General features: G+C 41.4%; 1 protein-coding gene across 1 annotated transcript; it reads left to right on the forward strand.

The window, feature by feature from the left end:
* On the forward strand, positions 1-26,650 carry nipbla (NIPBL cohesin loading factor a). Its single transcript, XM_034691550.1, is given in 50 exon segments — positions 1-390; positions 1,857-1,926; positions 2,983-3,130; positions 3,496-3,661; positions 4,220-4,320; positions 4,421-4,532; positions 4,798-4,961; positions 7,685-7,833; positions 8,482-8,569; positions 8,880-9,098; positions 9,323-9,574; positions 9,674-10,425; positions 11,988-12,195; positions 12,348-12,524; positions 12,771-12,944; positions 13,256-13,417; positions 13,535-13,638; positions 13,724-13,810; positions 14,055-14,286; positions 15,462-15,613; positions 15,737-15,817; positions 15,911-16,011; positions 16,190-16,316; positions 16,429-16,511; positions 16,749-16,881; positions 17,484-17,627; positions 17,782-17,868; positions 18,212-18,351; positions 18,353-18,430; positions 18,594-18,696; positions 18,855-18,953; positions 19,096-19,242; positions 19,991-20,125; positions 20,324-20,422; positions 20,558-20,611; positions 20,703-20,811; positions 20,905-21,035; positions 21,212-21,352; positions 21,463-21,556; positions 21,810-21,964; positions 22,159-22,249; positions 22,438-22,611; positions 22,727-22,917; positions 23,155-23,262; positions 23,509-23,709; positions 23,968-24,114; positions 24,214-24,590; positions 24,736-24,910; positions 25,063-25,260; positions 25,351-26,650. Coding segments are annotated over 48 exon segments (7,629 nt in total). The 5' UTR covers positions 1-390; positions 1,857-1,926; positions 2,983-3,066; the 3' UTR covers positions 25,714-26,650.
* The last annotated feature ends 15 nt before the right edge of the window (positions 26,651-26,665 follow it).

A 26,665-nucleotide genomic window follows, 5' to 3' on the forward strand; every position in this document is an offset into this window, starting at 1 on the left:
CGGAGATCTTTGGTCAGTCAGACGGCAGAACTTCCGGTCGGCATTTTGTTCTACGAGAGGAGAGCCTCTTGATGATCGCAACAATCGTCATATTTCTCATTTATTGTCGAAATTGGCTGCACGCGTTGTTTATGTCGGCGCAGACCGACTGAAACTCCGAAGAACGAATGTTTCCCCATGAATGTGCGCTCAAACATTCACCCTTGTGTGACGGAAGAAGAACGAATCAGTCCGACCCGGATTATTGTTGATAGCTAGCAGGCTAGCTCAGCAGCTAGCTGGCAGCCAGTCGAGTTCCTTCTGGAGGAGCTGCGAGAAGAAAGGGGGAGCTAGAGATACGGACACAAACCAAGCTACAACTGTACCCTCCCTTCAACGCAACATACGAAGGTAAATACAATCACATATCATTTTACACAAATTGAACTTTTAAAAACGCATTTTTTAACAAAACCAAGAAACATTTTCTGCAGTCAGACCACCGACGGCGTCGTTAATCGTTGACCGGGAGGTAACGGAAGCTAGCGAACTAGCCAGGCTAGCTAGGTGTGTTTTTGCTCCACCGAGGCTCACGGCCTGGATGTCATTTATCCAGCTCCAGGATTGGGCCGATGCCACGGAATAAGAATCTGTGGTGTTGCCGTTACATCCACAGGGGCTAACCCGACGCTTTTTCCTGAGCTGAAAGCAAATTCACTCACATTCATCACCCACCGATCAGCGCTTCCTTGTATTATTTGAATCCCCTTATTGGACGAGGAGCTAACCCACAACACTTAAAAGCTAGTTAGCATAACTAGCTAGCTATGAATAAACCAGTATTATTGTTTATAGTTGTAAGGTAGGAAGAGTGTGTGGTTATAATTGCATTATTTGGTGGTAGCGTTAGCTTCGCGGTTGACTTGCAACATGAACTCATTAGCTGTAGCATGTTGTTTTTTTCACAAGTAGCGGGCTGCAGCCTGCGATTCACTGAAGTATGGTAAACATTCAATCGGACACTAATACAAGTGAAACCACAACAGTGATGGTTTTCCTCACTAGTTTGTGTGATTTGAATGCTAACGTCGTGCTACATGTGTCAGGGGTGATGTTAGTTTTAGTTGCTCTCCTGTGTTGAATTGTTGTGACTGACGCCTGACGGAGTACGAGCTGCTTTCATCGTTTGTTGTTACTTTACTCCCAGAGTTGAATAAGGACATGTGTGTTGTTTGCAAGAATCGTGGAATATTTCCGTCTTCGACCACAACAAATGTAGTTTAAGTGCTCCAGTTAGCCAGTTATTTTTGCAGAATGCATACGGTGGCTGTTCGTTCGCCACTGGAGGATGCAGCCCCCCCACTACAGCCGCCACCATCACAGTGCATCTGTTCCTTTGTGCTGCCTCCTGCCTGTCAGTCTCACAGCTGTCAGCCAAGCCCCTGCGTACCGAGGAAGAGCACACACACCGAGCATGCTAACGTTAGAGTTAGCTAATGTAATGTTTACAATATCCAAGTGTTGATCCTTAGTAACAGTCTTAAATCTGTGGTTTGACCTCGATGATTGGCTATGCTCTCAGGTCTGGATGCAACATTGTGTTCAAAGACTCGCGTGGGATCAGCACCCTGCAGAAGTTGCTAAATACGTGTTGCATTTCCTTATTTGTTTTTAACATTTCACATAAGGCCGTCAGTGCTGCATGCTGTTGTTAATGTAATGCATGTGTGCATGAATTGTTATGCTCTACTATGCTATGTGATGTGATCCTTTCAGTTCAGTGCCTTTCAAAACATTTTCTGCAAAATCCCAAAAGAAGAGCAAAATTCAGTTGCATATAAACAATTCTGATACAGAGCTATGTTCTCTTTCAACAGATATAAGGAGCAGGACTTTTTATCTGAAATGTCAGTTAGTCCACCCGAGACTGCACAGAATTCTTCAAAAGGTTTGAGTCATTTATCATTTTACATGCTTTACATTATTCATTATTTTAACCCTTAATGGAGGAAGTCCGAAATCTGAAAAGCCCAGCGAGAGGGGTTTGGTGCCAGTGTTTGCAATGTGTGTCCTAATTTTAAAGTTGATAATAATTTAACACAGTCATCATTAAAATTGTGTGTGATTGAGAGCAATATAGATAAGACAGCCCTGCACCGGATTCTTTGGCTTGTTACAGCTCGTAGGCTTATCCACGAGGTGTGAGCTACATTCAGGTATTCTGAAAATTGCAGCTGGCTTTTCACTCTGATTTTCTTTGACCTCCTGCACAGTCTTGCTTGAGAGGTCAAGGACCCCTAACAAGCAAAGGGATTTAGGACAAATTAAGTGCTACACAGGGTCTTAATTTGCACAGAATTACATAATAGGTTGTCAGCTAAGAGCCCTATGCTTTTGTGTGTTAATACAGTGCTAAAACTGTTTGTGGTGTTTACAAATGTTTTACAGTATATTGTTCGTGCAGAGAATGTGCAGATTGTTTCAGCTGTCTTTGTGTGTTACATTTTTGCTACTAAAGAAATCATAATAATCTAACATGACATTACATTTTTTGAAAAAACATATTACAGCTTAAGTATCAACAGATACAAATGACATAAAGGTAAATTCATGATTAGGCAGCAATGTTATTTATTGTAATCATCATTTATAATAAATAGGAGGGAAAAAGGATCCTGCACAAACATGCAGAAAAGAATGAAGCTGTTATTTATTGTCAAGATCTAACAAGAGACATTCATTTGTGGTGAGTGGATGATGCAGCAGGCATTGTTTTTTTTCTGGCAAAACATAATAGCATGACTGCTGACATGGCAATATACTCAGCAAATATTTCTGCATACCCTGTGACAACATATGTGAATACCGTGCTTCATTTTTGTCTTTTCTGCCTCTTCTCCCCCCTTTTTCAAATCTACACCATCTCTTCTCAAACAAACCCCTTCCCCTCTATCACCCACACATTTTTCATTTTTCCCCCATCTCTTCGCAACTTTCTGTCATAGGTGTCAGGAGATGTGAGGACGGGTGTCGTCCATCGACCCCCTGATCTACCTGTGTATCAACACACTCCCCCTCACCTTCAGCATGAATGGGGATATGCCTCATGTTCCCATTACCACTCTTGCTGGGATAGCTAGCCTTACAGACTGTGAGTAACACTCACCTGTTCTTCAATACGTTGTCTCACCCCCCCCCCCCCCCCCCCCCCCCCCCCCCACACACACACACACACACACACACACACCCACACACACACACACACACACACACACAAACTTCTTTCTATTTAAAATGCCAAGCGAAAGTATTCTATCTGAACTGATGTAATGTAGAAATTGTGATTTCTTTTTCTGTCTCTTGCCTGATCCATCATCTTCTCTATTATTTATGGCTGCTATATGTCTTGTGTTTCTCACACTTGTCTCCTGCCCCCTCTGTCTCTCTTGATCCTCTTTATTTCAATACCTCCACCTCATCTTTGTCATCTCCATCCTCTCTGTCTTCTCCTCTCAGTGTTGAACCAGCTGCCTCTCCCTTCCCCTCTCCCGGCCACCACCACTAAGAGTCTCCTATACAATGGAAGGATCGCAGAGGAAGTTACCTGCTTGCTGGGCTGTAGGGATGAGAATCTGGCCTCCCAGCTAGCCCATGGCCTCAACCAGGTGTCCACGGAGCACATGTGAGTGTGACATTGAATGTATCTTTATAAGACAGGTTGTGACTGAAAATCTGAGATGACATTTGAAAGCGTGTGGGTTGGCTTGGTGAATAAATGTTACTTGGTAAAAAGCTCGCTTTTGAAAATTATCAGTGAAATTAGTAACTACAGAAGAAATGTAGTGAAATCTTTGAATAAACATCTGAGAGTTCAATTTCACTCACTGTACTGGAAGCAGTGATGTTTTTGCCATTTTGTGTTTTGAATCCACTTTCAGTTTTTAAATATTTAAAACTTTTTTTTTCTTTATTGATTTTATACATCACATACAAATAAATGTTAATGCTACCAAATACTTAAAAAGGAACGCTAACACACTTTAACTCTCCCTGAAATGTATTCTAGGTATCTCTAAGATCATTCATATGCATGTGCTCATATATTCAATCAAAGATTGCTTGGATTTCACACTATTCCTTTTTATGAATCACTGCTCTTAACTATTATTTGTGCTGCTTACTTTTCTTTCTCTCACTATGTTACAATGTGACTGAAACTGTTGATTGTGTGTGTCCTCAGAGAGCTGAAGGACAACCTGGGTAGCGATGAGCCAGAGGGAGACGCACCACTGCTGCTGCAGACCATGCTGGCCAGGAACCCTGGCATCTTCAGGGAGAAAAGTATGCAGATGCATATCTGTTGCTGATAATTATATATGAAAACATGCAAAACAGCAACAAACACACTGCATTTTTATTAATTTTAAAAATTTCTGAACAGATGTCATGCAGCAGCCGATGGTACAGCCATACAAAAACATCCCAAATTCCATGCATAGCCCTGCCCAGCCGGCAAACTTCCAGCCGGCTGCTATTTCTCCCAATCCACAGAGGTGAGTCCTGCTGGGAGCTGACTCTTATTTGTCATGATACTAAAACTGTAATGTTTCTAATATTATCTAGTGGTTGTGATTAGTAAATCCCAGTTGCATAACAACATTTGATATCATTGTGTAACTTAATGGATGACTCTATGTGTGCATGTGTTGTGTGTAGACGACCAATATTCTGTCATCGGACAGTGTGGGACTTCTGCAGTTATTAATGCAACTTCCTTTTACTTGCTTGCTCACTTTCTTTCTGTTCTCTCCTCACCAGCCGGTTTGTGTCGCCTCAGACTGGTTCGGGTAGCCGGTATATTGGTCAACAAAACAGCCCGGTACCCAGTCCCTACACTCCACAGAGCCCTGCCCCGGGTTATATACAGCAGTATCCCCACCAACAACCACCCAGTTATAACCAACACCAACAGATACAGCAAGGTGAGTGTGAGTGTGTGTTGGATTTTTATTTGCATGCGTAAGAAGGCATTTGATAAGGATCTATGTATACTTGCTGATGCACCTGTTTGCTGTACATGATATATATGATTCACTCGCACACTGCATCATAAGGACTGTTGAGCAGCTCTCCACATTACTTTTATCTATCAAGGATAGATGAAAAAGTTGGCAGTTGATGGTTTCTGTTATCTGTAGCTTCTGGAAGCTGCAAACTGCATTGTTCTTGTAGCACAAGTTCGCATATTAGACGTGTCTATGGCCTTGATAGTTGTTGGAGTTTTTTTGCTACTTCACCTTTTGTTTTTGCCTGAAATTGAATTCCACTTGTCTAAATCTGCAAAAGAAGTGCAGAGATGGTTATTGACATGGATTCATCAATTGTGTTTTGCTGCTGATTTGGATAATCCGTTGTAATTATTCAAAAAGGAATGCAGCAGAGTGAGGAAGAGGCTCGTGTGCAGATTGGTGTTGTTCTGTTGGTCGAATGTGACAAGCGACTGGGGTTTAGTGTACATAACTTTGTTCTCGGTACATTGTTGTAGATGTGAACTAGGGATGTACATTTTAAGTATTTTCCGTGATTGATTTTTGGAAATGTTACAGTTCAATTATCGATTAATCAATAATAGTAAAAAACATCATTATTCTTATGTCAAAAACAATGGCAAATACATTTTTACCCATAAATTATATTTTCTACAGCAACAAAATGCATATAACTGACGGTATTGAATACGGGTACAACATTTTTTCGTTGATTATCAACGATCAGGCTCACAAAAATATTCTCTGTGGACATAGTCTTATAATGTGAAGGCTCATAATACTAAAAGAAGTACTTCTGCCTACTCGTTCTTATTGAGAAAAAAAAATGTGTACATGGTCAGGTGTCATCCGGGAGTGCAACCGGGTCATAATCAGTCCAGCTGCAGAAAAGCCCAGACGGCTCTGATGTTGCTGCTCTGCAAACATAGCGCCCAAGCAATTCCCACCGGTCTGTTGGCTTTGTATCTAAAGGTGGGGAAATGTCCTGCCTAAAGTTGTCAGCCGTCATGTCCGTGTCCGTGTCGTTGTTGGCAGAAGCTGCCAGCTGAGCGTCTCTGCTGTGCTCAACACCTTTAAAAGCTGATTCCCATCAAAACATGCTTTAAACTTCAAGCACCTTCCTGATAGCTGAATGTAATATGAGACCACATGATGTTTGTTCCACGTGATGAAAAATTGAAAACAAAAATGCGGGTTACGAGTCTTTCCTTATCAATCAATTAATCGATAACCGATTAACTGTGTACACCCTTAATGTAAACCAATGTTTCCTCGTTGATCAGTTGCTTTAGATCTTCTTTACAAGTGCCAACAGCTTTTCCCTCCCTTTTACTCCACATGTTTTAAAAGGGACGCGCTGAATTTGGATTCAAACGGAGAAGAGTTCCATCCTTCAGAGCAGAAAGAACGACAGAAATGTGTCAGCTTTGGTGTGATTTTATACAATCAAGATATATAAATAATTTGATTTTGTAGGCAAGTTAGTTCTCGACTCCTTGTTGTTAAGCTGGTCAGACACAACCAGTCATAGTAGCTCATTACCATACTGTCATTGCTGTGCAAGTTCAGTAAAGGCATTGCAGTAAGGCTCCACGTTGTGTTTGATTGAAATAAACCTTTTACAAGTGAAGTTTACTATTGTTTGTTGATTTATTGTTGTTTTTGTTTACTGATAGTTTGAACCATCAGAGCCATGTTTACTTTGCTGTCATCTGTAAGAATATATCCGTGAGGATATTTGTTATTTGTTTACATGACGAGAAAGGTGTCGTCTTGAACATCCATGCCCTCTGACTATGAATTTGTGGATGGATTTAAAGCAGCTATAAAAGAGGTTCTCCTTCGATTAGCTGTAATTGCTTTTTAAATGTTGATGCTCTGCTCTTAGAGTGCCCTCTCTGCTGCTTTAATTATACACTCCCCGTTCACAGCTGAAATGTCTAAAGCAACAGAAGGAAAAGGTTTATTTCAGACATGCAGTGTTTTGTCAAACGTTTGCTTTCTGAAGAATTAAGAGCTAACAGTTAGACTAAATTTGCAATATAAAATAAAATAAGGTCGACTATTTTTGAAACCTGCAAATTCAGTGTAATTGCATTTTGCATGTTTTGTTCTTGTTATTTGTTTGGTCACCTTTCTCTGATCTCGGAATCCATTTCCTATAACCCCTGGTCCCGTAAATGCTGGTTTTACTTTAGTTTGGACAAATCTGGAATTAATGAGAGAACATGTTGTTTTTGCTATAATGATTAACAGTGCTATACATGCATCACAGAGAATGACAGTGTACCAATCGTGGCATGGAAGCTAGTGTCTTTTCTGTTTAAAAGATTGAAGGAATCCATCTGAATCTCCTTCAAGCTTTAGACACAAAGGCAAAGAAAGCTAAAATACACAGTGGAGTACACACCTCAATCAGTGTCGCTACAGACCAGAGGATGTCCCTTTCACTCTGTTTCTATGAAGAGCATGCAATAGTCCTTACATGTGGTGCAAAGGAGGGTAAGATTGTTCACTAATCAGTCAGTAGGATAAGACGGCTTCTCTTAGACTGTTTATAAATTAAAAAAAATTGAAAATATACATCACCTGTCGAGCCCCTGTAACCATTGTTCAAGGACTTTTAAAAATGACCCCTTTCTTCTTTGATCCGACAGTGTCTGTGGCAAGTCCCATGGTTCCAGGTGGCATTAGAAATATCCACGAGGGCAAAGTATCGGGGCAGATGGCGAATGCTGCCAACCACCATCCTGAAAGACACGGCACTGAGGACTACCTGAACATCGTACACCGACTGAGCAATGAGGTAGGATTGAACACATAATGAGTTCACTTACCATCCAAGGAAACGGCTATGAACGTACAGCAAATTCATAATGGATATCTTAAAGAGGTGTAATGAACAGAGACACTTCTTTTGTGCAATAGGCTGCACAGCCAGGTTCAAAATGATTTCAAAGATTTTTCCAAAATGCCAAAGGCGAGAGAAAAAAAAAAGTATTTCTCAAGCTATTACAGGTGGTTACGTAATGTTAACTCATCAGGTACAGAAACCTGTCGAGCCACTTACAGTATGTGTGTGGTTGAATATGTGTGTGTTTCAGTGCTATTAAAGTATTTATTCCAGATGGATAGTCTGTTGGGGCATACTGTTGATCAAGTGGCACAGGATTTGAGGTTGAATGTCAGGGGAATGCTAAAGACAACAAAGTGGAAGATGTTAAGCAGTGGTGAAATGAACAAGCATTGTAGTTTTGAATGGTGCAAAAGGATTGATCACATTGTGTGTGCTGAATAGTTGAGTAATCACACTGAAGAGGAACCAATGCAGGAGTTGGTTTAGTTAAAAAAAAAAGACAGCTTCTCTTATGATTATTTAATAGAATATAGAGGTCACATGTCCAGTGAGGAGTTTCCCTGTGGCTTACATCTGTTTTTTCTTTGTGTTGTCCAGGAGGGTGACTCCACCATTAGGAACCCTTCTTTCTTGAGGTCTCCACAGTCCGGTTGCTCCCCAGCAGGAAGTGAAGGAACGCCCAAACGTAAGGATTCGCAAAAAGACGGGATGCATGGACTGAAATGCAAACCTCTTGACCACTGTTGTATTTTTCATTCAGCCAAAAAGCTGCTCATGGCTCTTTAATACCCCTAATTTGACTTTCACAGCAACAGAACAGTTTCATGCTAAGATGCCTGAAAACTAATGAAAGGCTGTAGTGATTTCCTTCCAGGTTTTATTTGCTGTCTTGACTTAGAAACAGGACTGTCAGCTGTTATCATCTGTCATCTGTCATTTTTTACTTGGTTTTGAAGGTTAACCATCTCTCTCTGTTTGGTATTGCTCCCTCGCAGCGGGTTCTCGTCCTCCGTTGATTCTGCAGTCACCGCCTCCCTACGCAGCCTCGCCGAGGGAGGGAGGACCTGACCAGAAGCAGCTTCAGCAAAGGAAGAAAGCCCCAGCAGTGAAAGAGGAGAAAGATATGTACGACATTGTAAGCTCTCCAAACAAGGACTCTACAAAACTCACCCTTAAGTTGTCCAGGGTCAAGTCAAACGAGTCCGATACCCCAGGTTAGTGAAGACTTCTAACAAGCTCTGTTTAAGCTTGATCCCCATTATTTTGTCATCCTGTGTCTAAACCTTCAATTTTACCCCTAATCATTTTCTTGAAGACGTATGCTGCACCCTTATTCACGAAGAAGACACTAATTCCTGTTATTCAGAACATTATGTTACTGAAACAATCAATCCTAATTAATTCAGCCTCGTATATATGATGTCTGTTCATTTCTCAGGTGAGGGTTTGCCAGGCATGGACCAGAACTCTGACGGCATGGAGACAGAACTGGGCTTTCAGCAGGTGCCTGTTCTCCAGCAAAATCTTGGAGTCCGGCTTCAGCAGATCTCCCAGCAGCCAGGTGGTGCCAGTAGTCTCCAGCCTCCCAGTTCCCCTTACGATGAGGCAGAGCTGGATGCTCTCGCTGAAATCGAAAGGATAGAACGAGAGACGGCGAGTGAGAAGTGCTCCAAGGAGGTTCAAGATAAAGGTGTGTAGTACATGAGTAGTTATTACCGTAGTATTAGTTTTTTATCAAATCTGGAGTTTTGCAGATTCATGAGAGTAATGATTTGATCTCTGTTCACAGATAAGCCTCTGAAGAAAAGGAAACAGGACTCTTTTCCCCTGGAGCCAGGTGCAGGGGGACCAGGTGGCCCAACAGGAGCCCCGGGCAGTGGATCAACAGGAGGGGGCAATGCAGGCAAACTGACCCCGCAAGAGGCAACTGCAGCTGGGAACGGTGCCAGTCGCCCTCCCCTCATGGTGAGCATCGACCTCCAGCAGGCAGGCCGAGCTGATGGCCAGCTCGACCCCTGTCTGGCTGCCCCTATTCCCGCCCTTGAGGCCCAACGCTGGCCTGAAGAACCAGCTAGTGGGCCGGCTGCAGTGGAGGGTTCTGACACTGCTTTGCGGTTAAAGCCTGACGGACGGCCAGAAGTCATTAAAAACAGGGTTGATAAACATGACAGCAGGAGAGAGGGTCGGGAGTCATCGAAGTACCGGCACGATGAGAAGTCCTCAGACAGGCGGGGAGACATGCCAAAGTCATCAAACCGAGGGGAACACGGACGAGACAGGGACAGAGAATCTGATAGAGATAGGAGGCATCGGAGCGAGACCGGCGGTCGAGACAGGCGCTCCCCTGACTCTCGCTGTCGGAGCGATCGAGATAGGTCCGGCTTCCAGTCCTCTTCCAGTGGAGAGCCTGGTCGGAGTGGCAATAGGCAAGATGGTTCCAAACCAGCCTCATCTGCTTCTGGGGCTAAACTTCCAGATTCTTTCCCTGCTCATCTCCTTGGAGGCCATAGCGGGGCACTGAAGAACTTCCAGATCCCTAAGGTGATCTGGGCCGACCCAAAGCAAATATCTACCCACCTACCAATCATTCAACTGTCACTGCCTGCAATCTCACAAAATCAAACCACACCACTGCTCACTCTTGTTTTTGTCTTTTGTTTTTCATTTGTGAGCCTTTTGTTTATTCCTGGGACGGGTTTAAAGATTCTGTTAACAAATTAATGAACTCCTAACCATTTGTAAAATGTGGAAGAGATTGTTTTGATTTTATAGCTTGTTGGTCCTGTGTAAACAAAAGCAAGTTCCTAAAAAGAAATGCTCCCCTGCTTATCCATATATGATCAATATGGGTTTCTGTCACCAAAATCTCTCACTGTCATCATCGTGCAACTCAAAATCATGGACTGAGAGCAGCATATCATCATCACAAAGTCATGTTTTTATTTGTTTTATCTTTCCTAACAATATAAACAATCAGTGCAGTGCAAAGAGATGCAACCCCCCAGCCACAGACCACATGCAGTCACAGGTCTATGTTCCTACTATGGTGAAGTGTGTAGGGCTAATATTTTAACAGCTGTGTGTAAAACCATACAAAGATCTATAGCAGATAAGTTTACAATACAAGTCGTTTAATGATTAAATCAAAGTAAGGAGTTAATCCACACCTCAGCAGCTCAAGATCTTACATAAATCTGGTGTGTTGAAGTTGTAATGGACATGCTTGTATTGTCTTGGCGGGACAAAATCGTCTGTGCAGCGCCTGGATGATGGAACTTTGCTCCAGTTGATCAGTTAGATTGGCAACTTCTATGGTCTGTGTTTTGATATAGGAGCTCATTTACATTCTTGATGCGTATGTGTCGTCTGTGGTGTGTAAGATATTGATATGTGGAAGGTTGTTAGGCATGGACTAAAGAGACCTGACTTCCCTTTGTTGAGATTGAGATAGTTGGAATTACATTTTGCAAAGTTTTCTCCAGTTCTTAGATTTATTTCAGTGTTCTAACCTTTAGTTTGAACAGTTGTCTTAGCTCTGCAGATTAAATTTCTACCTGAAGAGTGAAATTATCAGTTAGTAATTCACACAACAGGTTGCAGCTTTATTGACTTTCTTTAGTGTTACACTCTCCCTTTTTATGATGTATTTACAACTGTTAGCTACGTACAAGTCAAATTACACTTGTGAGTGCTAATTTGTTGTCTCAAGTGTCGTTTTGAAACAGCCCCTCCTGACATCCCCCTCATGGTTGGTTTACCCTGGTGGCTGGGGGAGTTAACGCCTGAGCACTACAGTGTTTACAGTCCACAAATTTAAAATGACACCTCCTAATAGAAATATGGACATTTAAAAAAAACAGTGGAGTATTTCTTGAAGTTGTTTTCATGATTTTACTGGAAACTTAACAATCAAAATCACTAATCTCATTTTGATCAGTTCGGTCCATTGTTTACATTTTATGATCTAACTTGATTTTACTTTTCTGTAAACAAAGCTCATGTTTTCTGTCCAGAAAATTCAAGTGTTGGTTTTTGAAATTTGCACTTGAAACATATTTCTGCAAGCTTCCCTGACACCTTCTCTGTTGTTTTGTTTTTTCCAGATCAAACGTGATAAGGACAGCAGTGGATCAACTGAAAGTCAAATATGGGGCCAGCCCAAGGTTAAACTGGAGAGGCTGGGTTTGGTGCAGGACTTTGAGAAGAGGCCAAAGCCTGTAGTGCTTGTGAAAAAGCTCTCCGTTGACCAGATCCAGAGGATCATCAGGCACAGCAAGTCTGGAAAGAACAGACTTTCGAAGTCTGGAAAAAGTAAGATAAAGAAGCACCGGAACAGCAAGAAGTTCTTCCTTATTTCTTTAACTATAATAGCATGTTCTCCTACCCAGTCTTTACAACGTTTTTCCCATGCATTAAAGTAAAAGACCTATTTTAGTGAAATAAATGTTGCTGTCCTTTTTTAGGTGGCATGGACCCTGCAGTGTTAAAGGAGCTGCCACCAGAGCTGCTGGCAGAGATTGAGTCGACCATGCCGCTGTGTGAGCGGGTAAAGATGAACAAGAGGAAACGAAGCACTGTAAATGAGAAACCCAAGTACGCAGAAGTGAGCTCAGATGAAGAGTATGACGCAAATGGAGAGTGTGAGTTGCATTGTTTTTATTTTGTATGTATATAGTTTTGGCTTTTGTCATTAGAAACATCCCCAAACATTTAGAACTTGTGACATAAGGGGTTAACATGCAAGGCATTTGAAGATTTTGAACATCCATGCACAGAAATTTGAAATGTCTTTTTGCATACACTGTTACATGAAGCTTCTGTTATTCTGGTGTAACAGGTTGATTTTAGAATTGAGGGCTTGATTTCTTAATTTCTCAAATCCACAGCTGCAAAGAAGCGGCAGCGACGCGAGAAAGACCGACCCTGGGACACTGAAGAAAGAGAGCGCCGTGGTTCAGGGGAGCATCGGAAAAGTGGGCAACGGGACAGCAGGCGAGGCTCAGGCAGCCGCTACAGAGACTCCTCAGAGGAAGATTCACCACCACCAAGCATGAGTGAAGGTCTGTATTCAAGACATGTCCTGGAACATGTGAAACTATGCTTTTTGTTTTACATGTAGCATTGATCTAACTGTGAAGTGTGCCCTTAGTTGGTTTAAAAAATTAATGGCTAATGCCACATAAGATCTTTGAGCTATGTTTAGGAGTTGATATACAGAAAAAAAGATCAATAACCTGATATCACAAACTAGAAAGCATTGATGTTATTCATGCCATTTCCTGGTTATTGTTACAAGTCAAGACAGGGGTAAAAAGAAAACTTTTAAAAACAATTGTCTTGTTTGGTAAATTATTCCATTTCTCTCAATCAGTTGCCAGAAAAATGAAGATGAAGGAGAAGCAGAAGAAACGAAAAGCATATGAACCCAAGCTGACCCAAGAGGAGCTGATGGACTCGTCCACATTCAAGAGGTTCTTAACAAGCATTGACAACATACTGGAGAATCTGGAGGATGTGGATTTTACTACCATGGGTAAATATTGCTGACTGGCTATTTAAATTTTGTTATAGTTTAATTTAAAAATCTAAAGGCAGCAATTTTTCTCTCTTTATTTTGAAGTCGTTTATACTGTTCTGTGTATTCCTACAGCTGATGACGATGAGATACCTCAGGAACTGTTGCTCGGTAAACACCAGTTGAATGAACTGGGCAGCGAATCCGCTAAGATAAAGGCCATGGGAATCTCCAGCAGGGTATTGTACAGAATAGTTCTGTTATTATGTAAACATTTGAGTTTGACTGTTGTGGAAGTTTGAATAATCCTCTCTGTTCTTCTAGATCCCATCCGACAAGTTGGTGAAGCTGCTCAACATCCTGGAAAAGAATATCCAGGATGGTTCCAAGCTCTCCACCCTAATGAGCCATGTAAGCTCCCTTCCTCACTCACTCAGTCTGGTTTAGAGTGTCATGAGTATTTGTAGTAAAATCCTGCAGAAACCCAGAAAGTTTCGATGCACAAAAAAAATCAATATATACCGTAACATTCAGAGTGAATAGAAAATGAATTGGCACGAAGCTGAAACGGATATCTACGCTTGAATGACTAAAAACCTTTGCCCTTAGGTAGAGGTGTATTTCTGTAACATATTTTTCCACTCTTTAACCTCAGGACCACGACGCTGAAGATGAAGAGAAACTGTGGAGAGACCTGATAATGGAGAGAGTCACAAAGTCAGCTGATGCCTGTCTGACGGCTCTTAACATTATGACTTCAACTCGCATGCCTAAGGCTGTCTACATAGAGGATGTCATAGAGCGGGTGCTTCAATACACCAAGTTCCATCTCCAGAACACACTGTACCCACAGTATGACCCGGTGTACAGAGTGGACCCACATGGAGGTGAGGATAAAGAAAAGCTTTCTTTCCTTTGATTGTTTGAGTTTTATAAGAGCCTGGGTGTATTTCGTTAGTGTTGTGTTCTGAGTAGAGGTTTTGTGTGTGGCTGATTGTGGAAGAATCTTCTCTGTATGGTCGTAAATATATGAGGAGGTTATATTCAATTGATTCCTGGTGTCTGGAAATGAATGGGTTATCATTCTTTAATTGATATCATGGACCCCTCTTGCACTGAAGTGTATGTGTTGTACACAAATGGTATGGGCTGAAGTAGAAAGCTACAGCTGCATATTAAGTTTGACAGTGGGCAGCCCTTTTATACTGAAGGTAGAGATTAGTTTGAATAACATTTCACTTGTTTCTAAAGTTGTTCACTTTGTATCTAGTCCCTGCGATTGAAAGGGTGTGCATACAAAATGCGTTCCTTTTTTTTTGGGGGGATAGACCAATAATCTGTGCCGATATTCGGCATTTTGACGCTTATCGGCATCAACCTTTTTGATGGCCGATAAGAGATCAATTTAAAACTGGGTTATTTTGGCTCATTTCTCCCTGCAGTTTCTCATTACAGGGGACAAACTGAGCAACATCCGTTGTGGCCCCTACAACTACTAGTGATTAAAAACTCATACACCCCCACTCAAAAAAAATGAAATATCCCTTTAAACAAAGATAAGTGAAAGATTAACATTTCAGTTATATTGAAATTTTGGAAAACTTTATTTACCATAGAAAACTTGTTTAAGTTTTCATTGAACTTTATTAGACATGCTGCTGAACCTGGGAGCTACCTGCACTTTGTTAGAATTTTAAAACAAAGATTTCTATCGTCTAAGATAAAAAAAAAAAAAACTTTAACATGTTGCAAATCTGAAAAGCTGTGTAATAAACATATGCTTCACAGCAATTTAAATGAAGTGAAGTGTTGGAGATTGTATTATTCCAAATTTTGACGACAATATTTTCCTTTTTACTGCGAATGAATATCGGCTCCAAATATCTGTTATCGGCCTCCTTGGCTACTAATAATCAGTATCGGCCCTTAAAAAACCACATCGGTCTATCTCTAATCTTTTTCACCATCAGGAATGGAAAAGGTTTGTTTGTTGAATGAGAGTTCATGATCAAAATAAACTCTTTGTGAAGAGGGGATAACAGAGTTGCTCTTTTCCATCTAGGTGGCCTGTTGAGCTCTAAGGCAAAGCGCGCCAAATGTTCCACACACAAGCAACGTGTAATCGTCATGCTATACAACAAAGTGTGCGACATTGTCAGCAACATCGCTGAGCTCCTAGAGATCCAGCTGCTGACAGATACCACCATCCTCCAGGTAAAATCTTAAAATTACCTCGAAACAACAACAGGCTACGAGTTATTCATTTATCAAGTCCCAACCACATGATCCTGCTCTTCAAACCACACGATGATTGATGCCGTTCCTTCTTTGTCCCAGGTTTCTTCTATGGGAATCACACCGTTCTTTGTAGAGAATGTCAGCGAGCTGCAACTGTGTGCCATTAAACTTGTAACAGCGGTAGTTTTTGTTTTCTTCTCTTAAAAAATGTACTGGAAAAAGGTGTCTGTCGCAAGCTGAAGACTTAGAGCCTTTTTCATTTCCTGTCTCCAGGTGTTCTCTCGTTATGAGAAGCATCGGCAGCTGATCTTGGAGGAGATCTTCACGTCTTTGGCCAGACTGCCCACCAGCAAACGCTCCCTCAGGAATTTCAGGTGATTTGTTTTGAAATTAATTCAAACTTATTTATAGCCTAAAGGTGTTTCAAGGGTGATGAATCAATTTGCTTCATTACTGTCTGGTCATTAATGTAGCAAAATAATGCTCAAGACAAAGGGGAAGACTTTCTGATGTTAACCTGAACCGTGTATCCTCCTGACACCGTGTCTCCAGGCTGAACAGCTCGGACCAGGACGGAGAGCCGATGTACATCCAGATGGTGACAGCTCTGGTGCTGCAGCTGATCCAGTGTGTGGTCCATCTCCCTAACGACAAAGACATTTTTGAAGAGTGTGACAAGGTAAGAAACTATCCCACAAATCGACAACATGAGCAAACAAGTATGCAATTTTTGCGATCACAAACAAAAGACATTTCATTTGCTCAAAGGTTTCTCTTCTCCTTTTCTTAAGGTGGATCAAGACGTCTTGATAACAAACTCGTATGAGACGGCAATGAGAACGGCACAAAACTTCCTCTCAGTCTTCCTCAAAAAGTACGAACCATTCCTTTCCTTACTGCTTTCATATATGCTCTGTACTGTTGTCGTCATGTTGTCAAACACTGGGTTTGGTGGATTTAGTCAGCCTGCTCGTTAAGCCTTACAGGTGTTAATTTCCAGCTTGCTTCATGGCCCTCAGCACCTAAATTTTAGTTTAACCATTACTTTCCCTTTGTTCTTGTCATCCCCCTTTCCCTCTTCTGATCATTCCTTCCTCCTGTGTCTCCTCAGGTGTGGCAGCAAGCAGGGAGAGGAAGATTACCGACCGCTGTTTGAGAACTTTGTCCAAGACCTGCTCTCAACTGTAAACAAACCAGAGTGGCCAGCCGCGGAGCTGCTCCTCAGTCTGCTTGGTAGACTACTGGTTAGTACGATGGAGCTTTTTCTTTAAAGTGGAGGTACAGCTTTTTATGCTCAAGTGTTTCCAAGAATACAAGATCAAGATAAATGGCAGGGGACAGCTTTACCGGCCTTGGAAAGAGGAAACTATTTTAACGCTGAAGTGAAGTACAAACAGACTGTAACTTATCATTTTGGGTTGAACCCTCTGATTGTTGATTATGGGGTGGCTGTGGCTCAGAGGTGGCTTAAACTGTCCTTGGGTGATACAGTGAACCTCAAACTACCTGAAAGCATAGCAATCTATAAGTAAATTTGTGCAATGACATTAGACACTGCTGTGAAGGTTGGTACCTTGAATGGCAGTGTCACTCATCAGTGTATGAATGTGTAGGTAAAAGGGTGAGTGTTGACGATGGTATAAAAGTGAAATCTATCATTTAACATCATGTTTTTTGTGTATTGATATATCTGTGTCAATCAACAACATTACTATTTGATTTGGGACTATCAATACTTCACTCAGGGATGCAATAAGCAGAGAAAAGAAACTCTTATCTGGTACTCAAGTGTGGTGTAAGGTGTTAACAGTGTCTTACATTCTTTCTTTCTTCCTTCCTTCATCAGGTTCACCAGTTCAGTAACAAGCAGACTGAGATGGCTCTGAGAGTAGCGTCTTTAGACTACCTGGGTACAGTGGCTGCTCGTCTAAGAAAGGATGCAGTCACTAGCAAGATGGACCAGAGATCAATTAATCGTATCCTAGAAGGGGTAAAACAACCACTTCATTTTTCCTTACCTTTCTTTCTCTTGAATGTACATGTCAATGTTATTAAACACTAAACTGTAAAATCTGCCTGTTTCAGTGAAGATATTTTAATGGATTTTCAATCTGAGTTTTTATGATCGCTCTTTGTTGATACAGGCCCCAGGTACTGATGAGACCCAGCAGCTACAGAAGGCTCTCCTGGACTACTTGGAAGAGAATGCTGAGACAGACGCTTCACTGGTGGTGAGTTGACAATAGATTGAATTCAGACATTTTTGCAGCTTAAAAGTATTTGAAATCTATGTTCATGTTAAATTTGCTTTATCATATCTGTTAAGCCACATATGTAACCTTTTTCTATAGGTGTAAGCAAAATACTGATATTGTTTGCCATAAACTTATGCTGTGATCTTCTTTATATGAAAACATTTAAATCCAACTTTTTTTTCAAAGTATTAGAACAAGCAAGCCTTGATGCGTCACTTTCTGTGGGTTAAAATAATGTTTTATTGATATATTACACTTGGTGAAATAATGTTATTTGATTTGAGCTGACCCTGACACTAAGACTTTGTTTGTCCTCTAGTTTGCACGGAAGTTCTATATCGCCCAATGGTTCAGGGACACCACCACAGAGGCTGAGAAGTCCATGAGGAACCAAAACTCGAAGGAGGACGACTCATCGGATGGACCACAACATGCTAAGGAGATTGAGACCACCGGTGAATATGCAGCGTGCTGAGAAGCGCAAGAAGTTCCTTCGCACCATCATCAAGACCACGCCGGCTCATTTCGCCACACTGAAGTAAGAAGAAACTACTGAAGCAGCATTCTCTAATATTTACTCCTTCAATCATTCCTACCTTTCCAGTTTTGATCGTGGTATCTGTTTCTTTGTTTGGTCATAGCTGTCAGTTAGTGTGAAAGGGTAGTCATTTATAATTATTTCTTTTTGCCCTTCTCTGCAGAATGAACTCTGACACTGTGGACTATGAAGACTCCTGTCTGATCGTGCGTTATTTGGCCTCCATGAGGCCGTTTGCCCAGAGCTTTGATATTTATTTAACACAGGTAAGATTGGTTTATCATTTTCTTTTTAATTTCTCACAGCAGCTCAATAAGACAATCTATAAATCCTTCAAACTGTACTGTAAATGTGATATTAAGGCTTGTCTTTGTTTTGTAGACTTCTTGTGTAATCAGAGGCTCTTGTGTTTTTCTCATGCTAGATCCTGCGAGTCCTTGGGGAAAGTGCCATCGCTGTACGGACAAAAGCCATGAAGTGTCTGTCTGAAGTAGTTGCTGTGGACCCCAGTATACTTGCCAGGGTGTGTGAAGAGATATATCTATTGTGACATGCTCTGTTAAAGGAAGCTTTACTAACTTTACCTGTGCTGTTTTGTTTTGAATTCATCTTATAGTCATTCTTTACATGTGCTTGGACTGACACTTTCTTCTCCGCCTCTACAGTCGGACATGCAGCGTGGCGTCCACGGTCGTTTGATGGACAACTCTACAAGTGTGAGAGAGGCAGCTGTAGAGCTGCTGGGCAGATTTGTGCTTAGCAGACCGCAACTCACTGAGCAGTACTATGACATGCTCATAGAGAGGATACTGGTACGTTTATTAATCAGCCTTATTTTGGACACTAATTTTGTAAGGGCCGTCCCATCACTATATACTATTCGTTTACCAGTGCCAAAAATGGAAGAAGCTTGTTTGAAATTATCAAATTATATGGTGAATACATTTTATAACTCAAACATTCTCACATATGGAAAACATCTTCAGATCTTTGGATTTAAACCCTCTCACCACCCGTTCGTTATAAGTTACTATATGAAACTAGCATCTAGATGCAGCTGCTGTTGAATGCATCTGTTTAACAAATATGCAAATGTGATGCACAGAGTTGCTTCTTTTATTTAGACTCTAATACTATTTATACTGGGTCACTGACTTGACATGAAAAACACTGCAGGGAGCGCAGTCACTTTGGAGAGTTTCATGTTTGCGTATACCTGCTTGAAATAATCAAATGAGTAGCTGGTTCAATGTAGTACACAGATCACTGTGATGGCTGTGAGTTCATATACTGTTAATGTTATAGTTCAGCTCAGCACACATGCTTTGGACTTAGTCTTTTTACTCAGCCACTCAGAAGTGAACACACTGAAATTGTTGTGCCTGTTGTCATGGAAATGTTCAGGAGGGTTCATGAGAAGTTCATCCTTCATTATAGTGTGATGCTGCCACCTAATGTCAGAACAAGATCACTGCACCTCACTTAGACACTTCACAGGAACACTGTTTTTAATGGAAGAGGACTGCTAAATGTTGATCAATTGAATTTATTTTTGTACAGGACACTGGTATAAGTGTAAGAAAACGGGTTATCAAGATCCTCCGAGACATCTGTCTGGAGCAGCCCACCTTCAGCAAGATCACTGAGATGTGTGTGAGGATGATCCGCAGGGTCAACGATGAGGAGGGCATCAAGGTACGAATCAACTTGTCCTTTAGCTCTGCATACAACTTGCTTTTGATATAACGCAAAATCTTTTTAGCATTATTTATGTCTATTTTATTTCTCTTTTTAGAGAAATTTCTTGTCACATTTCGTTTATGAACTAGAATATCAAAATGTATGGACAAAGTTTAGTTCAAAGTTGATAACAAATGGACTCCTTCTCTGCAGAAATTGGTGAACGAGACATTCCAAAAGTTGTGGTTTACTCCGACTCCAGCCCACGACAAAGAGACCATGACCAGAAAGATCCTCAACATCACTGATGTGGTGAGTTTATCTCACTTACCAGTTTTTAATCTGTATAAACAAAAGTCTCAATCAACCCTCACCCTGTATTTGTTCTGACTCATGGTGCAGTATTGCTCGTGATGTGTTTTTAATTCTCATCTCTTTGTTCCTCAGGTTGCAGCATGTCGAGACACCGGCTATGACTGGTTTGAGCAGCTTCTTCAAAATGTAAGTATCATATTTAGCATTGAGCTTTATCAGATGGAGGTTATCTCTATGTTTGAATCCTTTTTTAAAACAAATGTCTCTCTCAATCCAGCTTCTGAAGTCTGAAGAGGACGCATCGTATAAGCCAGCCGAAAAGGCCTGTATTCAGCTGGTAGACAATCTGGTCGAGCACATCCTCAAATACGAAGAGTCTCTCGCAGGTATACAAGTTTGTCTCAATATGTTGTCATTAAGCAACTAAATTTCTCTTTTACCTCCGGTGTCTTAACTTTTGATCCGCCTTTTCTCTACAGAGAACAAGGGTGTAAACTCAACACGGCTAGTGGCTTGTATCACCACCTTGTACTTATTCAGCAAGATCAGGGCCCAGCTCATGGTCAAACATGCCATGACCATGCAGCCTTACCTGACCACAAAGTGCAACGTGAGTTGTGTTTACTATTTTATTGACTTTATTGTGGCGTCTGTGCTCTTTTATATCAGCAATGGATTAAGCAGTAAAAAGACAGTGCTCATTGAAGGATTACTAGTGAAGGCAATGCGTTCCTCTAATTTATTAAAGGTTCTCCAGTAATGACAATCATTGTTTTCCCTCTGCAGACTGCCAATGACTTCATGGTCATCTGTAACGTGGCAAAGATCTTGGAGTTGGTGGTTCCTTTGATGGAGCACCCTAGTGAAACCTTCCTCGCCACCATTGAAGAAGACCTCATGAAGCTCATAATCAAATATGGCATGACGGTGAGTGGCAGTAGGCTTTTGAAACAATGTTCATAAGCTGCTCTGTGATAAGAAGGAATCACATTTATTGCTATTTCTTTTACATTTTGGTTTCCCATCTTTATCTTTAGGTGGTCCAGCACTGTGTGAGCTGTCTTGGAGCAGTTGTCAACAAAGTCACGCACAACTACAAGTTTGTCTGGGCTTGTTTCAACAGATTCTATGGTGAGATATGAAGTTTGGAACTTAAATTCAATATGCACTGTCAAGTCCTTAATTTTTTTACTTTACCAAATTCCAGATGGAGAAATTTAACTTTCTAGATAGATTCAGAAATATAGTGTCCCAACTTCCCTTTTAAAGAGGCCAACATTCAAAAGTGCAAACTAAAAAACATAACCACAAAGAACCAAAAAATGGGACACAGCAATACTCTTGACCTACTTAGAAATAACTGAATCTGCGGTCATGTTCCCAGGTGCACTTAACAAGCTGAAGGTTCAACATCAGGAAGATCCTAACAGCACGACGTTGGTAGCAAACAAGCCCTTCCTGCTGAGATCGCTCTTCACTGTGGGTGCTCTGGCCCGGCACTTTGACTTTGACCTGGAGGAGTTTAAAGGCACCAACAAGGTAGGATTGTTGTCAGTGTTTTATCATGGTTTAAACTTGTTGGATTGCATTTTCTCTAGCTTTGGCAGTATGCTTTATAAATTAGAGCCACATTGAAAATAATCTGTGATATGAATCAGGTTCTGTACCACTAACATTAGAAGATATTGAATGTACGCTTACTTCAGCTGTGTGTCTGTGTTTTTTGTGTGCAGGTCATTATAATGGAGAAAGTTCTCGAGCTGCTGCTATACTTCACCAAGCATGAAGACGAGGAGGTCAAGACGAAAGCCATCATCGGCTTAGGCAAGAACACTGTTTTTAAATCTTCCTAGGTTTGACAAATGAGTCTAGAATCATATTTTTCTTGGATCTTGAATCAGATCAGCTAAAGTAAGGTTAGAGATGTGAGTGTCTCACTCTAGGAGGTGGCAATGATTTGGACAGAGACCATGCTGTTCACTTGTTCTTACATCTCTTTGCTTTTTATCTAGGGTTCCTTGTAATCATGCATCCTGACCAGATGTTTATGCATGAGGTGAAATCCTTGTACAACGGCATCTTGGCCGATAGCGCTTCCTCCATCAACCTCAAAATCCAGATCCTCAAGAATCTACAGACGTACCTTCAAGAAGAGGACACACGGATGCAGGAAGCAGACAGAGAATGTAAGCGAAGCTGTGGTCCTCACTTTGGATTATACAGCTTTTTGATGCAACACATACTGACTTAGTTGAATGATTTTGTACCATCAGTACGCATAATTGTTTTGTGTCCTTGCAGGGAAAAAACTGTCCAAGCAGGAGGATCTGAAGGAGATGGGAGACATCTCTTCCGGAATGAGCAGCTCCATTATGCAGCTTTATCTTAAACAAGTGTTGGAAGCTTTCTTTCACACCCAGTCCAGTGTGCGGCACTTTGCTCTCAACGTCATAGCACTCACACTCAACCAAGGTCTCATCCATCCTGTACAGGTAAGATGTGAGGGGGTATAAAAACATGGAAGTTTTCCATTTGTTCCTTATATCCACACTGAAGGTTTTCTTACTGGAAATGTGTGTAATCATCTAAGACATCCATTATCAAAGATCTGCTGTTTGGCTTGAATATAGTTAAAGCCTTGATTTCAATTGAATTGTGTGTTTGTGTAGTAAACAGAGCTGTAATCATATGCATGTCAACCTAACAACTTTTGTGTCTTGTTTCTGAAGTGTGTACCCTACCTCATTGCGATTGGAACAGACCCTGAGGCAAGCATGAGGAACAAAGCTGACCAGCAGCTGGTGGAGATCGACAAAAAGTACACAGGATTCATCCATGTGAGTTGGGGTGGCAAATTTCAAACTGATGGCTAGTAAATCCATATCTGCATTACACAAAGAAATGCATCCCAGCAGAATTGGACATCTAATAGTTTCTCCTTTCCCAGAATGTAGAAGGCTCCTTGTTTTGCCGGAGAAATGCTGCAACTTGAATCTGTGCCCATTCTTTAGGCAGCAGCTGTCTCAACAGTTGTCTGAAATGCTAAGTTCTTAACACTCCTCTTTCAACATATTCTTTCACAGATGAAGGCAGTCGCTGGGATGAAGATGTCGTACAATGTGCAGCAGGCCATTGAGATGTCTCGTAAAACCATCATAAGAGGATTCAGACAGGACGAGACGCACTCTGCACTCTGCTCCCACCTGTTCACCATGATCAGAGGGAACCGGCAGCATCGGAGGGCTTTCCTCATTACACTGCTGAACCTCTTTGATGACAGTTCTGTGAGTAAACCTGAGCTCATCCTCACATTAGAGTTCTAGGCAAGAAATCTAATAAAAACAGTTTGAGACTTCTGTTAGGGACACAAAAACACCACTGATAAGATCAACATTTTTATAAACAGACTGAGCAGCTGTAATGTTAGACTCCATTATTTAACTGTCTTTCAAATATAACACTAGGTTATTTTTAACTGTTATTGTCTTTCCATTTCTGACTCTTGTTCATGCTCTTCCCATCTTTTTGTTTTCCTTCTGCAGAAGACGGAAGTAAACATGCTGCTGTTTTTAGCAGACAACCTTGCCTGTTTCCCATACCAGAGCCAGGAGGAGCCTCTCTTCATCATGCACCACATAGACATCACACTGTCTGTTTCTGGCAGCAACTTGTTGCAAACGTTCAAAGAGGTAGGAGAGCATTTTTGAAAGTAGCTTGCATGTAAAATATGTCTTTTGAATGTGCATGTCTGACTTTTACGGGTTTCATTGTCAATTTTTATCATCAAGCTCCTGCTAAAGGAGCCAAGGCGTAAGGAGAAGAAGGTAAAGAAGGAATGGAAGAACACATATGATGGAGAGGATGAAGAGGAAAAGATGAACTGCGATTCACCCAGGAGTGACGAAGAACACATCCGCAGTGATGATGGCAATGACGACCGTGAAGATGTGGTACGGCGGCCGAAGAAATCCAGAAAACCTGTTGCAGAGAGTTCTGAGTCCGAGTCAGATCTGGATGAGTTGGATGTGGAGGATGTGGACAAAGTGTTGAGACTCATCCCAGATAATCCCACTGGTCTCTTGGACTTTGCGAACGCTGTCCAGGGTATCCTGTTACTCCTGGTGCTCAAACAGCATCTGAAGAACCAGTACGGATTCTCTGACAGGTAGCATCCACATTACCTTCATTTCTGTACATCATATATCCAAAAGGTTTAATCCAAACATTTTTAGGTGGATTAGTTTGATGAATTCTTCCATGTTGGGTATTCCATGATCTCTATAAATAAAAACATTTTTTTCATCCTATAGCAAAATTCAGAAGTATTCTCCAACAGAGTCAGCCAAGGTGTACGATAAGGCAGTGAACAGAAAGAACAATGTTATCTTCCACCCACGACAAACCATCGACTATATCTCCAACAACATGGCTCATGCATCACTGACCAATGACGTCAAGAGGCGGATAGTCAGACAGTACCTAGACGTAAGTATCGAAGCCATAACACATAAGGTTCTATCGAGGCACCTATCAGCCGGTGCTGTAATTATCTACTTGTCATCATGCCATGGTTATTAAATGCTGTAGAGAGCAAAACATGTTTCTAAAAGTTACGGGGTTTTTTTCACTCCTCACAGTTCAAGGTTCTGATGGAACATCTGGACCCAGACGAAGAGGATGAGGAGGGAGAAGCGTCTGCCAGTGTTAACATCAGAAACAAAGCCATAAACGCCCTACTTGGAGGCGCCGGCCCCATGTCAGGGCCCAGTCCACGCAATCAGGCGGGACCAGAGACAGATGATGACTACAGTGATGGTGACGAAAGGACTCCAGGGGTGAGACAGACGGAGACATCCAAGTTTTTGTTTGACAATTAAACCTTAAAGTGAAATATTTCAACTTTTGCTCAAATGTTCTCTCTACAGTCCTCGCGAAGGTCAAGACGAGCAGGCGACTCCTCGGACCCCGGCCGTATGAGTGAGATGGTGGATTCAATGGATGTGATCGCCCTCTGCTGTCCCAAATATAAGGACCGACCGCAAATAGCGCGAGTCGTGCAGAAGACCAACAGTGGATACAGCATCCATTGGATGGCCGGCTCCTACTCGGGGCCATGGGCAGAGGCTAAGAAACGTGACGGCCGCAAACTGGTGCCTTGGGTGGACACTATTAAGGAGTCGGACATCATTTACAAGAAGATTGCCTTGACCAGCAACCACAAACTGAGCAACAAAGTAGTACAGACTTTACGCTCACTGTATGCAGCGCGGGAAGGAGGGGCTAGCTAATGGCTCCTGTGTGGTGGTTTTTTTTCTTTCCTTTCATTTCGTTTTTTTTTTTTTTTTGGCCCCCTGTTCCATTTCTACTTTATCAAGTCCTCCTCTTCCTTGCTCCTACTCCTCCTCCTCAACCTGCCACCTCCAACGACACAGCCAAACTTCACTGGATTCCTACCCTCCTCTTCTCCTTCCTCAATTTTGTAAGAAAACACAAGAGAGCAAGAATATTTGACACTACATACTTTTACATGAGTTATTCTTGCAAAAATGAAAATGACACAAAACATAAGACTTATATTATAGAGGGACTGCTCATGTTTTGTTTGTGTACAAGTGCAGAGGATAGAATCCAGAAGGCATTAAAGGAATAATTCACCCAAATTATCCCTTAAAAAGGCTATCAGAACAGAGACCTGGGGGGAAATGTTTTGTCAACATTGTTGTGGGAGCTCCTTCGCTGTTGTGCAGCAGATTCTAGTCGCTCATTTCTACTCCCACTGTATCATAGTTTAACACGACAAAAACTAAAATGTTTATATCTCTGAAGACGAAAAGCTGTAAAAAAAAGAATAAAACCTTAAGTGAATGTTGGAAATTAGTCTTTTTGATGTTCTTATTAAAGTGTTTTTGGAGTTTATTATACTACTAGCACACCCTGATGGTTTTTCCTTTTAGCTTTTAGATATTTGAAGGAAAATGAAAAAAAAGAAAAAATAATTTTTATTTTTGTTCTCTTTTATTTGTCCATGCTGTACAATGGCAGAGTCCTCTGAATATAATTTATTCTATTTCGAACTACGCATGCAGTATATGTGGCCTATCGCAGGAGGATATTTTGTAAATGTAGATTTTGTTGTATTAGGTCACCCTAGTAATAAGAGGAAAGGGGATTCATACCCTTTCGGTGGAACAAATACTGCAATAAATTTTCTACTTCTCTTTGTCACTTGTCTGCTCAAAG

The sequence above is a fragment of the Notolabrus celidotus genome, chromosome 9 (assembly GCF_009762535.1).
Source record: "Notolabrus celidotus isolate fNotCel1 chromosome 9, fNotCel1.pri, whole genome shotgun sequence".
Classification (NCBI taxonomy): domain Eukaryota; kingdom Metazoa; phylum Chordata; class Actinopteri; order Labriformes; family Labridae; genus Notolabrus; species Notolabrus celidotus.